The 13,508-nt window shown below is 42.5% G+C and overlaps 1 protein-coding gene and 1 long non-coding RNA gene across 4 annotated transcripts in view; one reads left to right on the forward strand and one right to left on the reverse strand.

The window, feature by feature from the left end:
• The window catches only part of LOC137209382 (uncharacterized), a 41,034-nt gene extending 31,724 nt beyond the window's left edge, over nucleotides 1–9,310 (reverse strand). The window contains exon 1 of the long non-coding RNA XR_010936027.1: nucleotides 9,226–9,310. This is a non-coding gene — a long non-coding RNA (uncharacterized lncRNA). The remainder of the gene's footprint in view (nucleotides 1–9,225) is intronic.
• A 50-nt stretch (nucleotides 9,311–9,360) lies between these two features.
• Nucleotides 9,361–13,508, forward strand: part of ERO1B (endoplasmic reticulum oxidoreductase 1 beta) — a 64,020-nt gene continuing 59,872 nt past the window's right edge. For all 3 annotated transcript variants that reach the window (XM_067711020.1, XM_067711021.1, XM_067711022.1), the window contains exon 1: nucleotides 9,361–9,509. In XM_067711020.1, the coding sequence (XP_067567121.1) occupies nucleotides 9,408–9,509 (102 nt within the window). In that variant the 5' untranslated portion in view covers nucleotides 9,361–9,407. The remainder of the gene's footprint in view (nucleotides 9,510–13,508) is intronic.

Below are 13,508 nucleotides of genomic sequence, written 5' to 3' on the forward strand. Positions count from 1 at the left end.
CCGGGGCACGAACCCGTGTCCCCTGCATCGGCAGGCGGACTCTCAACCACTGCGCCACCAGGGAAGCCCCCGAAACAAAATTTTTGGTTATCATACTTACATATAATGATAGTGATGGGTGACATACTCACTTTGGGATGACAAGGTTATCTTTAAAATCTGAAAAGTCCAAATGTTGCTAATGCTGTTGCTGTGAACATTGAAGGAAATGGTATGCTAATATTCCAAGACAGTCTGGTGTCCTTTCTCCCAAATAGTTCTTTCTGACACGGCTATGTGGATGGTTTAAAGTGTTTCCTAAATAATCAGCTCTATTAAAATAACCCCACAATAATTAGCCCCCCTTCCTCTAAACACCAGCTATTTTTTTAGTTTGGATCTTTGAATCATAAGGCTTTTCTTGTTATTTTTTTTTCCTCAAAGTATCCTACATTCCTGTTTCCTGCACGTTATTATAGGTAGTCTAGTATCGACATACACACACTACCGAATGTAAAATAGTTAGCTAGTGGGAAGCAGCCGCATAGCACAGGGAGATCAGCTCCGTGCTTTGTGACCACCTAAAGGGGTGGGGTAGGGAGGGTGGGAGAGAGGGAGGCTCAAGAGGGAGGGGATATGGGGATATATGTATACATATGGCTGATTCACTTTGTTGTACAACAGAAGCTAACACAGTATTGTGAATCAATTATACTCCAATCAAGATCTATTTTTAAAAATCAGGAAAATATGGCTGCTGGCTGCTCCATTCACTGAATTTGCAACTTATAGCTACTTTCCTGTTCAAACTATTAAATGTGGGTTCATGGGATAATGGGTCATTTATTGAGTTGCTCATACTGAAAATCAGAGGGATCATTCTAAAATGTTTAAAATATGTTAGAAGAAGGCTTTTTGTTGGTTGGTTAGTTGGTTGGTTGGTGACAAAAGGCTTGGCGGAGCTCTCTGTTTTCTAGGTGGGATCACTGAAAGTGAAGATTGAAAAACTCTTAAAAATCATCTGGCCCAATCATTCATTTGATGCTTAAACTCCCCTATAACACCTCTGCTGAATGTGTGTCCACACTTTCCTGAGCTCTAGTGCCAGGGAACTGACTACTTCACTGCTCTGTGTCGTCTTAGAAATGAACAAGCAAGGACACATTCTTAAGTTTCTACTTAAAATGATGATGAATTGTATGAAACTTTTCAGGACAGGCAAGAGATTTTTCAGTTGTTACTCAAAGACTTGTAAGTCAGAATTATGCTTTTACATAGATACAGAATGGGGAAATGCAGGTGGCATAAGAACCTTATGCAACAGGCTGAGCTGCAAAGGATCCCATGCTAATTCTTGTCTGAAGCACTAGTTGCTTCACAGGTGAGGGCAGAGGATAATATCGGAGGTCTGAGCTGGAGGCTGCTATCCCAAAGCTATCCTGTATCTTAATTTTCTTCCCTAACCTTGACAGCGTGGCAGATGCTTTTCTTGTCTCTGACTTAGCTCCGGGTACCTGGTTTTACTGCAAGATTTAAAATCCCGCCCTTCTGGTCATCGTTTTGGTCAGAAGATCAAGTTCATAATCATTAATGTTTAGTAAGATAACTGGACACAACTATGCATTTTATTTTCTCTTAAAAGCACACAATGCAGACAGAGTGAAATCATTACAGGTTAATGATTCTGATGTTTCACTTTTGTTTTAATCTACCTATTAGAATTAATTCCAGCTGAAGTAGACTTGTCCATTTTTGACATAAACCTCAGGATAGTAAGTTTACTAGAAAACTGATTTCACTGGGGAGAAAGGAATGAATAGGTGGAGGACAGGGGATTTTAAGGGCCACCAAATGATGGATACATGTCATTATACGTTTATCAAAACTCATAGAATGTGCAACACCGAATGAAGCCTAATATAAATTATGGACTTTGGGTAAGTCCGATGTGTCGGTGTTGGTTCATTGATTGTAACAAATGTACCACTGTGGTGGGTGATGTTGACAGCAGGGTGGGCTGTGCTTTTAAGGGGCAGGGGTATAAGGGAACTCTACTTGCTGCTCAGTTTTGCTGTAAACCTAAAACTATTCTAAAAAAATTAAGTCTATTAAAAAATGATTTCACAAAGCCGTCAGGTATAAACACAAGTTTTTGAATAAGCACAACTACTCATTTCCAAAATGTTCTTTTGTTATTAGAAAACTTGGAACCATTTTTGATAAATTGTTACCCATTGCAATGAAAAAACTACAGTGGGGACTCCCCCGGTGGTCCAGTGGTTAAGACTCCATGCTTCCACGGCCGGGGGACACAGGTTAGATCCCTGGTTGGGGAGCTAAGATCCCGCATGCAGTGTGGCGCGGCCAAAGAAACAAACAAACAAATGCTGACAGTGAAGACATTTACTTCTTTGGTAAATTATTTTGTACAGTGAAGCATCACTCTAATTTAGTTGTATGATAAATCCAGAGATGTCTGAAAAAAGCACCACAGACTAGGAACATCAGATTTTCAGACATTTTTTAAAGCAGAACCTGAAAACTGGGGGGAAATATTCTCTCAAGTAATTGTAAAGTAATCTCTGAGATAACTGGATATTTTCTCCGGGTTTTCTGATGGTTTTATAACCTGGTGGCAACTTCAGACTGATAAAAATAGGTAGTATTTTCTAAGAAATAGTTAGTTGATTTTATTGTTTAGCAGAATGGAAAGTGAATCCCTGGGATTATGGAAGAAAAGAGAGGCATAAATGACCTGTTTCATTCTTGGGGTACTGGAATCCCGAGAATGCAGTTTAGTATGGTGATTCATCCTGCTTCAGTGGGTGACCGTGGACAATTGTCACAGACAATAAGAATTCCACTCGGATTCCAATCCTACGAGATATTAGGTAAGGGGCACTTACAGTGTCCTGCAGAGTATGTGTTATGCTCATCTTTTCTCCAGAAAAGAGCACAGGATTTTTATGTAACATCTCAAATGTAACATCATCCTGCTCCAGTAGAAGGAGAAGATCCTTGAAGAATGTGTATCTATGAGAGATTATCAAAAATAAATAAGCTACAAGGACAGCACTGTACAAGCTACATTGTACAGCACAGGGAATGTAGCCAACATTTTACAATAACTTTACTTTTTTAAATAAATAAATTAGTTAATTTTTATTTTTGGCTGCACTGTTGGGCATACGGGATCTTAGTTCCCCAACCAGGGATCAAACCTGCTGCACCTGCAGTGGATGCACAGAGTCTTAACCACTAGACCGCCAGGGAAGTCCCTACAACAACTTTAAATGGAGTATAATCTATAAAAAAAAAAAAAAAAAAAAAAATTATGTTGTACCTGAAACTGATACAATATTGTAAATCAACTATACCTCATGAAAAAAAAATGTCCTAAATAGAAAAAAGGAAATCATATGAAGTGGAAACAAGCAAGTATGTGATTCTGTTAAGGCCAAATGAAATCTGTATCTGAGTCAAGATGTTGGCAAGTGAGAGAGAGTGATGCACAGGTGGTCAAGCTTCTTCCCAACTGATACTGGACAATCAAAACCAGATTCTACTGGGGGAAGGGGTTGGAGAAGGGGGACAGTAGGGCAGTAGTGGGGGAGGAATTGGGAATGTGACCATTGGAGAAGCAGCAGGAACACAAAAGATGAAGCAGCTGACTGAACTCCATATATGGAGCAACTGAATTTGGAGAAACTAAACTTCTTGAGGTTCCCAATGGCTGGGGGTACATATTGACAGGAGGGAAGAACTCAGTCATTGCCGACAGAGAAACACCTCCAACAGGAATTGAATGACCATCTATGACCTTCTCTGCCTTTCCCTGTCTGCAGTCACCATCTCCATGACCTTGTCCCTCTCTCCTTCCTGGGATGTTTGTTTTTACGTCATGCAAACATTCTTTCTCGGTGTTAGCCCTCACTGTCGTGTGCCCTGGACACTTTGTGGAACGGACTGGAGTAGGAAAGTGGATAGAAGTCAGACAGTCCCAATGTGTAGGAAGCAGTGAAGAACTTCATGATTATGTGAAGTCTTTTGCATTCTAGAAATTAGGTAGGAGGATGAAATTGGCAGAATCATAATTATGCTTATGTGAAGTCTTTTGAATTCTAGAAATTAGGTAGGAGGATGAAATTGACAGAATTATGATTCTAGTTTTTCCAATTATTTACATTTAATAGGTGTTTCCCCTGATCACATGATATATGAACTTCTAGCACAATACCATAATATGTTTGTTATATAAAATAAAGTTTTATCCAAACTGCATTATCACTATGTAAACTCCTTTAGAAATGGAAATAATTCTAACTTAAGTCTATCAGCTTTAACGCTGTTAAGTGAAAATACTTGAGTGTCACAGCTGAGTAAATATTCAAGAAAAAGCAATGAATACTTTAGGTAGGTAACTAACAAGCCACAGGCCAGCCAAGTTCTTTTGTTTTGATTACTTTTCATCCCTATTGTGAAAAGAAAAGGGGAAGAAATGCCCTCAGTAAAATTCAGAAATCCTATCATCAAGCAAAAATTCCCTTTATAACTAAGTTACAAGTAGAAATCCACTTAAAAAAATGCCATGGCCGGTTGTTAACACACCAGTGCTGTCTACAAATACAGTTGTTTAAACACACCAGATTGCTGTCATTATTCAGCAGGTGCATTAATCACAATTCAGCTTGCTATCAGGAGTGAAAATTACTGGTGTGTAAATTTCCACCCCATTCCCTTGACTTTTACAGGCTCCGGACTCGCAGGCTCAGCAGCCATGGCTCACTGGCCCAGCCGCTCCACGGCATGTGGGATCCTGCCGGACCGGGGCACAAACCCACATCCCCTGCATTGGCATGCGGACTCTCAACCACTGCACCACCAGGAAAGCCCTTCCCTTGACTTTTATTTTGAGCCATTCATCAACAATTTCCTCCATTAGAAGTCACAAGTTAACCAAGCTATAAAAAAAAAAAATCAAAGAAACACAATTTGATGATATCTCAGAAATGTAAATACTTAGTGCAATTTGGTTAATTCACAAAATCTCTTAAGCATTACAGTAATCTACTAAGAAAATTCTCAAGCCTTTGTTTCAACCATTAGCTATGGACATATCAAGAAGTGCTTGAGAAAAAAACAGAACTCTTGAAGTAGTAAATTTCCAGTAACTGGTTTCAACCAGTCCTCTGACAAGTGTGTTACTCCCTCAGTTTTTTTTGCTAATCCCCCAATACACTTCTAAAGAACTGTCATCCATTGCCTTAAAGAAAGGCTGCCAGTTTCATCTTATTGCCTTCACCAGAAATGTTCCGGCCCAAGGAAGCCAGGTCCCAGCTGTCCATAGGAAATGTTCAGAGGGCACCATACCCAGGATTGGTTCTGAGATAGATGTCTTCCAAGATAAATTAAGATCCTAGATAATATTAACCAGTCAATCAACAAATATTTATCAATTACTGTTCATAGGAACTGAGATAGTTATTAAAGAGAACACAGAATAAGAAGAGCTAGTCCTCTACAACGTTACACACTAGATGTCTATAATACACGTATTCACAGGAAAAGCTAGCTTCTAATACAGAGCAGCAGATTGTTGGTGCTAAATGAATGTGGTGATAGGAACCGCCATAGACTCTGGATGACTCACTCCAGACTACAGGGATGAGATAATTCGGCCATCGACTCAGAGAAGAAGAGAGATGCGGAGTGGAAAGTAGGGGAGGTGAAACAAAGGGACGAGAGATGGGGGAATCATTTGTACTTGAGAGCAAAACGGAATCTGCAATAAATATAAATCTGTTTTTGTGCATGGTGTCAGTGTGACTACATTTCAAATATGACTATTATTCATCTTGACTTAAGCACATTTTGACGCTATTCATTCGAAAAGCTGAAGCACACTGAGGTCATCCATGGCTGATTCTGATTTTGGTTCCATTAAGAATCACGGGAAATACAGTCATAGCTGGCCCTAGTGGAATTACTATCTATACTAAGATTATTCCTCCAGGTTAACCCTCTCCAATAATCTGTCCCAACCAAATCAATTATAAATTGTCATTGTTTGCAATGAAGGAGTTGTACTGATTGTCTTCCTAGCTGGCCCTTCTCAGATTAATAGATCTGGAAGGTCTATAAATTCTTCCATTTGTGCAATGTGGTCAACTTTTCTACACCTTAGTTCCAGGTAATTAGGTTCATCTAATCCAGGTGATGTTAAGTAAATCAAAAATTACATAAACTACAGGATGCATATTGTTACTATTTCTGGGCCGCCAGTGTCCAGAGGTGTGCTTCTTGGTTTTCTGCACTCAGGACATCTGGGACAATTTAATGAATGTGTGAATATATGCTGAGGTTAAAAAAAAAAGTATGTGCAAAGGGAGTACACGAATAAAAGCATGACTTCCTGAAGGGGACATCTGTCACTTTTGTCTGACCAGCGTCTTTTTCCCTTCTTTTAATGATTGAAGGCAGTAGCACTCACTATTCATCTGTGTAATTATGTCTTGCTCGTTTTGTGTGGTATTGTGTGGTTGTCAATCAAAGAGCTTGCTCCCTCCCCTGAAGCTAAACTCTAGAAGAAATCTGAATTTTGATAGGAGGGACAATGACTAAAATGATTGGAACTGATCAGTCCAATGGCAGTGTCCTAGGTAAGACTCTCCTTGGAGTCCCTGAATGCTGTCCTGATGGACTTGCATTTCCGGAGGTGTGAGTGGTGAAATCTTCCTCAGTACTATAAGCTATTCCACACTTTTAAAATCTGCTATTATTAAAAAAAAATTTTTTTTTTAGCTAGAGCTGATTTTTGTGGGTTGCAACCAAAGGGAATTAGCACATACACTTTACTTCTGTTACAACTTCCAACCATAGCATTAGGGATGGAAAGGTTCAAACTGCGCATCCAAGAGAGGACCCAAGAGTAAAGATCTATTCAAGGACCTGAGATTTTATAACAAGTAAATTTATAATCCACTCTTTTTAACAACAACAAAAATTTCCCGGCATTTTTTTATAACATCATCCCAGGATGTATGTGTTACCAGTAACATAAAACGCTGAACAGAGACAAGGACTCTTGAGGAAAGTCCACTGGACTTGATAAGAGCAAAGCTTTAGCAGACTGATGGGGACAGAGTACGTTTATATGAGGGAAAGAAGGAAACGGGAGGATAGAAAATATAAGTTTGGCAAAGAAAAAAAGAGGAGGGATGGAAAAGTATTTGGAAGAATCAAGTAAAAATTCTTTTTGTTTTTAAGCTAGGGATGAGCTAGACATGTTTGCAGGCAGGAGAAAGAGGTGCTGAAAAGGAATAGGACAGCAGGGCTGGCTTCTGGACATGTGACCTGTGCTCAGAAGGGCACTGCCCTTGGCCTTAATGCTCTGCTGTCTCTCTCTTGAAATTCTTACTATTTTTTGAGCCAGGACCCTGCATTTTCATTTTGCACTATGAAAGTGCTTCATAAGATATATGTAGGCTGATTAATGCCCTCCAAAGGTGCCCACGCCCTAATCCCCAGATCCTGAAAGTATGTTACCCTATGTGGCGAAAAGGACTTAGCAGATGTGATTATGTTAAGGATTTTGAGTTGGGAAGATTATTTTTGATTATCTGGTGGGCCCAATGGAATCACAGGGATCTTTACAAGAGGGAGGCGGTAGAGTTAGGTTTAGAAAGAGAAGGCATGTGACAACAGAAGCAGAGGGAGTGAGTGACAACAGAAGCAGAGGGAGTGAAACGTGACAATATGATGCACGGTCATGAGCTAAGGAATGCCTGGCCTCTAGAAGCTGGAAAAGGCAAAAAACATATTGTCCCCTAGAGAAAGCCTCTAGAAAGAATGTAGCTCTGCTGATCCAGTTTGGACTCCTGCCCTCCAGAGCTGTAAGATGATAAATTTGTTTTAAGCCACTAAATCTGTGGTAATTTGTTATACAAACGGTGGGAAACTAATACACACTGCATAAATGTAAGGTGATGTATTACTAGTTTACTAGAAATCAAGAATATTAATAAAGCTAATAGCAGCTGTCATTTATTGAACATTTTTTTTTTTTTTTTTTCCGGTTCACGGGCCTCTCACTGTTGTGGCCTCTCCCATTGTGGAGCACAGGCTCCAGACGTGCAGGCTCAGCGGCCATGGCTCACGGGCCCAGCCACGCCGCGGCACGTGGGATCTTTCCGGACCAGGGCACGAACCCGTGTCCCCTGTATCGGCAGGCGGACTCTCAACCACTGCGCCACCAGGGAGGCCCTGAACATTTCTTTTATACTAGGCACCATACTAAGCCCTTTATGTTTATAATCTTATGCAATGCTAGAACAATGTTTCAGGTGGGTATTAGTGTGTTTACTTTATAGACGGACAAACTGAGGCTCAGAGAGGTTAAGTAACTTGTCTAAAGCCACAGAACAAACTAGGATGTTTTAGAGGTGGGAGCTGAACCCAGTTATCACTCCAAAATTTTCTGTGTGTTCATCCCCATTCCCAGATTTTATTATGAACTTGGGTTACGTCCCATCCTTTGTGTTTGTAATTATGTATGTAATTATGTATATAATTATGTTTGTACGTGTCAGCATAGGAGTGGGAGCTGGACGAGGCAGAGGACGACATCCACGTCTGGGGCGTATAAGATGAAGGAGGAGCCGAAGCCATCTCCACAAGTCGCAGGTGGCTGGCTCATCCAGGCACCCGCGGTAGATGTGAGGCTACAGAAAAGTGGGTGAGACAAAGAAAGCGCCCGACACTTAAAATCGAAGAGCCCTCGTTTCTCATTTGCGTAGATCCTGGAGCCTCGCGGCCGTCCGGTGTCAGCGGGCGAAGACACAGGGTGGGGCCCCTTCGCTCCGTTTCCAGGAGCAACTGCCAAGGGAAGGGGCGCAGCGGGCGGCCGGCTGCGAAGGAGGATGCTCCCTCCCACCCGCCCGCACCGCCCGCACCGCCCGCACCGCCCGCACCGCCCGCACCGCCCGCACAGCCTCTTGTTTTGGAGGCCCGCGTGGTCCCCAGTCATTGGCCGCCTTGGAGTCCGAAGCCCCGGGGAGGCGGAGCGGTCTCCGCAGTTGTAGTTCCCGGGTTCCCCTGCCGCCGGCCCCGCCTTCCGGCCTGAGGCGCCCTCCCGGCCGCGCGGGACCACAACTCCCAAAAGGCCTCGCGGTCGGAGGGGGCGGGGCCGGCGCAGGGGAGGCCGGGGGCGGGGCCGCCTGGGGATGAAGTCGGGGGCACTCGACTCACCAGCCTCGCTCACAGCTGCCGGGCGTCAGGCAGAGCGTCCCCTACCTCCCGACGGGCGTGCAGACCTCTGACCCTGGAGTCTCTCGGCCGCCGGGAGTTGTTCCCTTGGGTCGTCGCCCGGGCCGCCCGCCGTTCTCCGGCCCCGAGGGGCCCGGCCGGCCGCGGCGAGGGGAGAGGTCAGCATGAGCCGGGGGGTCGGGCGGGCCGGCGCAGGGCAGGGGGCGGCGGCCGCGTTGCAGCTGTTGGTCACCCTGAGCTTCCTCCCGAGCGTCGTCGAGGCCCAGGTGAGCCCGAGTGATGGCGGCGCGGGGACCCCCGGCCGAAAGCCGGCGGCTGCAGCGGCGGCGACCGGGCCGCGGCTGAGGCGCGGGAGGGCCGGAGCCGGAGCCCGGCGTGGTTTCTGGCGAGCGGAAAAGATGGGGGGGCGGGGAGGGGGGCTGAAACCGTGATCGTTGAGCCCAGGAAACGCCTGCGAGCCGCTCGCGGCGTACGGGGCTGGCGACACTCCTGGGGTGATGGCAGGAGAATGAGGAAGATGGTGACGGTCCCCGGAGGTGTTTTCGTTTCTGTCTTTCTGATGTTTAAGCGGCTGAGAGTGTGGCGGGAGATGGGACGGGAATGAAAACCTCCGCGGCTGTTTTGGGAAGAGAGCACGCAGAGAAATGGGGAAGCCCTCCCTGCGGCGAGCTCAGGGGGTCGGCGGGCAGGTGGAGAGGAGGTGACAGACCCCGCGGGCCTGCAACAAACGTGTGGATCGCGAGGGGGACGAGACTTAACTTCCTCGACTTTCGGACTAGAGAACCCCTCGCATCTTCCCTCGCTCAGGACCGCCGTATTTTTACCCAGCTTGTACTCGGTCTGCTAAGTGGCGTCGCCAGGTGAGCCCAAGTACGAGACCGGAGGTCTGTGTCTGATCTTGTGGCTCCATCAGCAGTGAGGTGCTGGCTGGTAAATTAGGGTTTGGGGGTTGTCTTTGTGAGGCGTATCTTAAGGAAGGGTTCTCAATATGCTGGAAATCAGAGCGTTAGCTTCCCGCAGCCTTTTGCCTTAAGAAAGGTGTTTGCTTCTTTTTCATACAGGAGAATTTGAGTAGACCTCTGCCAGGTGCTCTCTTGCCTGCACCTGCTCCAAAGTGGCAAAACTGCTAAAAGCAAAAAACACAAAAGGTGTCTCAGGTGGCCCGATAATGAGGGAGACGTCGATTGAAGCAATTAATGCTGATTGTTAAGTAAAATTGAAGATAACTGAGGGTAACCGTGTAAACATGTTTTTCTCACTTTTTATTCAGTGTCATAGTGTTATGGTGTTCTGAATCCCGAATGCCCGAATATTCAGTTTCTGTCCCTGTTTGAAGTTTTTTTTTAAGATTTTTTTTTTTTTGGATGTGGACCATTTTTTAAGTCTTTATTGAATTTCTTACAATGTTGCTTCTGTTTTATGTTTTGGTTTTTCGGCTGCGAGGCGTGTGGGATCTTAGCTCCCCGACCAGGGATCAAACCCACACCCCCTGCACTGGAAGGTGAGGTCTTAACCACTGGACCGCCAGGGAAGTCCCTGAGTATTTTTTAAATGAATGATTTGACAAAAATAAAAGCGGCAGACTTTTGGTTTGGGTGGGGAGGGGGGATGGTAAAAATGCAGATTCTCTGGGTCCATTACCAGATGTTCTGATTTAAGGGATCTGGATGTGAACCAAGAATCAGCATTTTAAACTAACCTTGCAAGTAACTAATGCAGTTACCCTTGTAACTATCTTTTAACCCCACTTGGAAACACTGAAATAGATAGTGGCAATCTGGGCATATCTACCAGACTTACGAAAAGTATATTTTCCAAATTGTCTGGCAAAATTATTTTCTAGTTATTAGTGGGTCGTTTCTTTTTGAGTAGAATTTACATTTAGCTATTTTTTTAAATTTTGATTTTTCTCATTTTCTCTTTGTATAGCATATATTAATTGTATACTTTATTACCAATGTAGAAGCTTTGTTTTAGGTTCCTATCACTAATTATGTGTATTAATGCTTTATAATTCCATGTGTACTTTAAGTTTTATTATATCCAAGTGAATATATGTAATTTAAGTTTCATTATGTCCAAATGAATATATATAGTTCAGTAGTTAAAGATTTGCACATATTCAAGGTAGCATTGTACCAAACAGTCCTCAAAAATGAATACATATGTTTTTTGTTTCCAGTGGTACTTTCTAATATAGTGTTGGATCATATTTTAGATAGTACTTTAATCTGTAACATGTTTAAATATACATTATCTCATTTTATTTGACATATCTGTGGGCCGATTGAGGTAACTGACATTAAGAGAGCTTACATGATAAATATCACACTTGTTAAGTAAGTGAACAAGATTAGACTGGAGCCCCAGTAGGCTTCTTTCTGGTTTATACAGTGCATCTCAGCATGCTTGCTTCTTTGCAGTATAGAAATAGAGCAGAGGGAGACCCAGGAAAATAAAAAGATGGAACCAAGCCAGTTCTTTCTCTTCTCTTTCATACACTAAATTGGAAGAAAAACGGTAAAGAATAAAGGGAAGAATTAGATTTTTTAAAAAGTACTTCTATTCAGAAGAACTTAGTTAAGGAGATGAATATTTTGAATATTATCTCCTTACATTAAAAGCATAAAATTATTTTTAAGCACACGAAATGATAGGCATTTGTACACCACATACCCCATGTTTTATAAATGAAATGCAAATGTGCTTTGTATTATGGCAAAACATAGGAACTAAAAACATAGTGCATACAAGTGATATAACAAGTTAATCTTCCTGTAAAGAAATAACTTCAGTCAGATATATTTTTAAATTTTTTAAAATGCATTTCTGAGGTGGCAGGAAATCAAGGAATACATAAAGCCGCCCCGCACCCCCCCAGGATGGAAAGCCAGAACCTTGAGACTCAAACAGTGCTGCTTCAGTCCCATTACCTTGAGGACTTCCCCCGAACTCTGAACACCTTGAGCCTTCTGCTTTAACAACTGCATGGAGTGGAGTGAACAAATAAAGCGTGTGTCTGCCCAAAGAGAGGGAAATAAAAGGAGGCCCCACCATAAAGCTTGGACTCCACAGAGCTACATCTTCAATACAAGGGTAAATGAGAAATGAAACCCACCACAAGTAAGGGGAAAGTGAAGAAACTTGCTAGGGGAAGGGAAAAAAAAACCACCTTGAGAATTTGTAACCATGAACCAGCCCTTATACAGGGCAAATTCATGCCACCTGTACTGGGAAAAGCTTTAAGTGGGAAATTTAATTTGTAGCAGCCTCAGGTTGGTACGCTCCCAGTTTACTGGTAAAAGCAAATATCCAAATATACTGGGATTTATTTTCAACCCAGGCCCTAAAGAATTCTTGAAGATAAAGTGTCAGGAAGAATAAGCTAATAGTCAAAACACACAAAGGCACCATGAATGAGATATTAGAAATAATAGATTATAGAAATAGACCTATAATGACCTTAGATTTTGAAAATATCAGACATAATTTAAAATCACTGTTTAATGTGTTTAAATAAAAAGCCTTGAAAGTATGAAAAAGAACAAGAAATTTTAAAGAATTACCCAAAAGATTAAAACATAATGAAATAGAAGTTCTAGAAATGAAATTAAGAAATCAATGGATGGATTAAATAGCTGATTATACCTAGCAGAAAAAAATGATTATTGAATCAGACATCCATTTAATGTACTTTTCTTTCTACTTGACCCTCCAACACCTCCTTTTCCATCACTTTTAGCTTCATACTTCACCAACAAAGTTGGAGTAATCAGAATAATCCACATCTGTCCACCTACTAGTCTCTGACACACATAATTTGACTTCCTGTAGATTACCATGGATGAACTGTTTGTGCTCTTATCAAAGGTCAATCCCTCCACTTGTATTTTAGTCCCATTCTTTCCAGTTCAAGGACATGGCTTGAGCAAATCTTCCCTTTCTCTCCTGGATCATTGATTTTTCCTGCTCTAATGGACTGTTACTGTCATCATAAAACATGCTGTTAATTCTACTATTTTAAATTTCTCTCTTGAGCCACCCATCTCTTCTGACTCTGCTCAGTTTTTCTTTTCCCCTCTATAGAAAAACTCCTCAGAAGAGTTACCTTTATCTTACCTCTTCTGATCATTCAGCCCATTGCAGCCTGACTTTTGGCTCTACCACTTCTTTAAAACTGCTCTTGTCAAGGTCACTAATGTCTTCCTTGATGCTAAAGCCAGTAGTTTAAAAAGCTAAGGTTTAAAAACTGTCGGCAGGGCTTC

This window comes from Pseudorca crassidens, chromosome 16 (genome assembly GCF_039906515.1).
Source record: "Pseudorca crassidens isolate mPseCra1 chromosome 16, mPseCra1.hap1, whole genome shotgun sequence".
NCBI lineage: Eukaryota > Metazoa > Chordata > Mammalia > Artiodactyla > Delphinidae > Pseudorca > Pseudorca crassidens.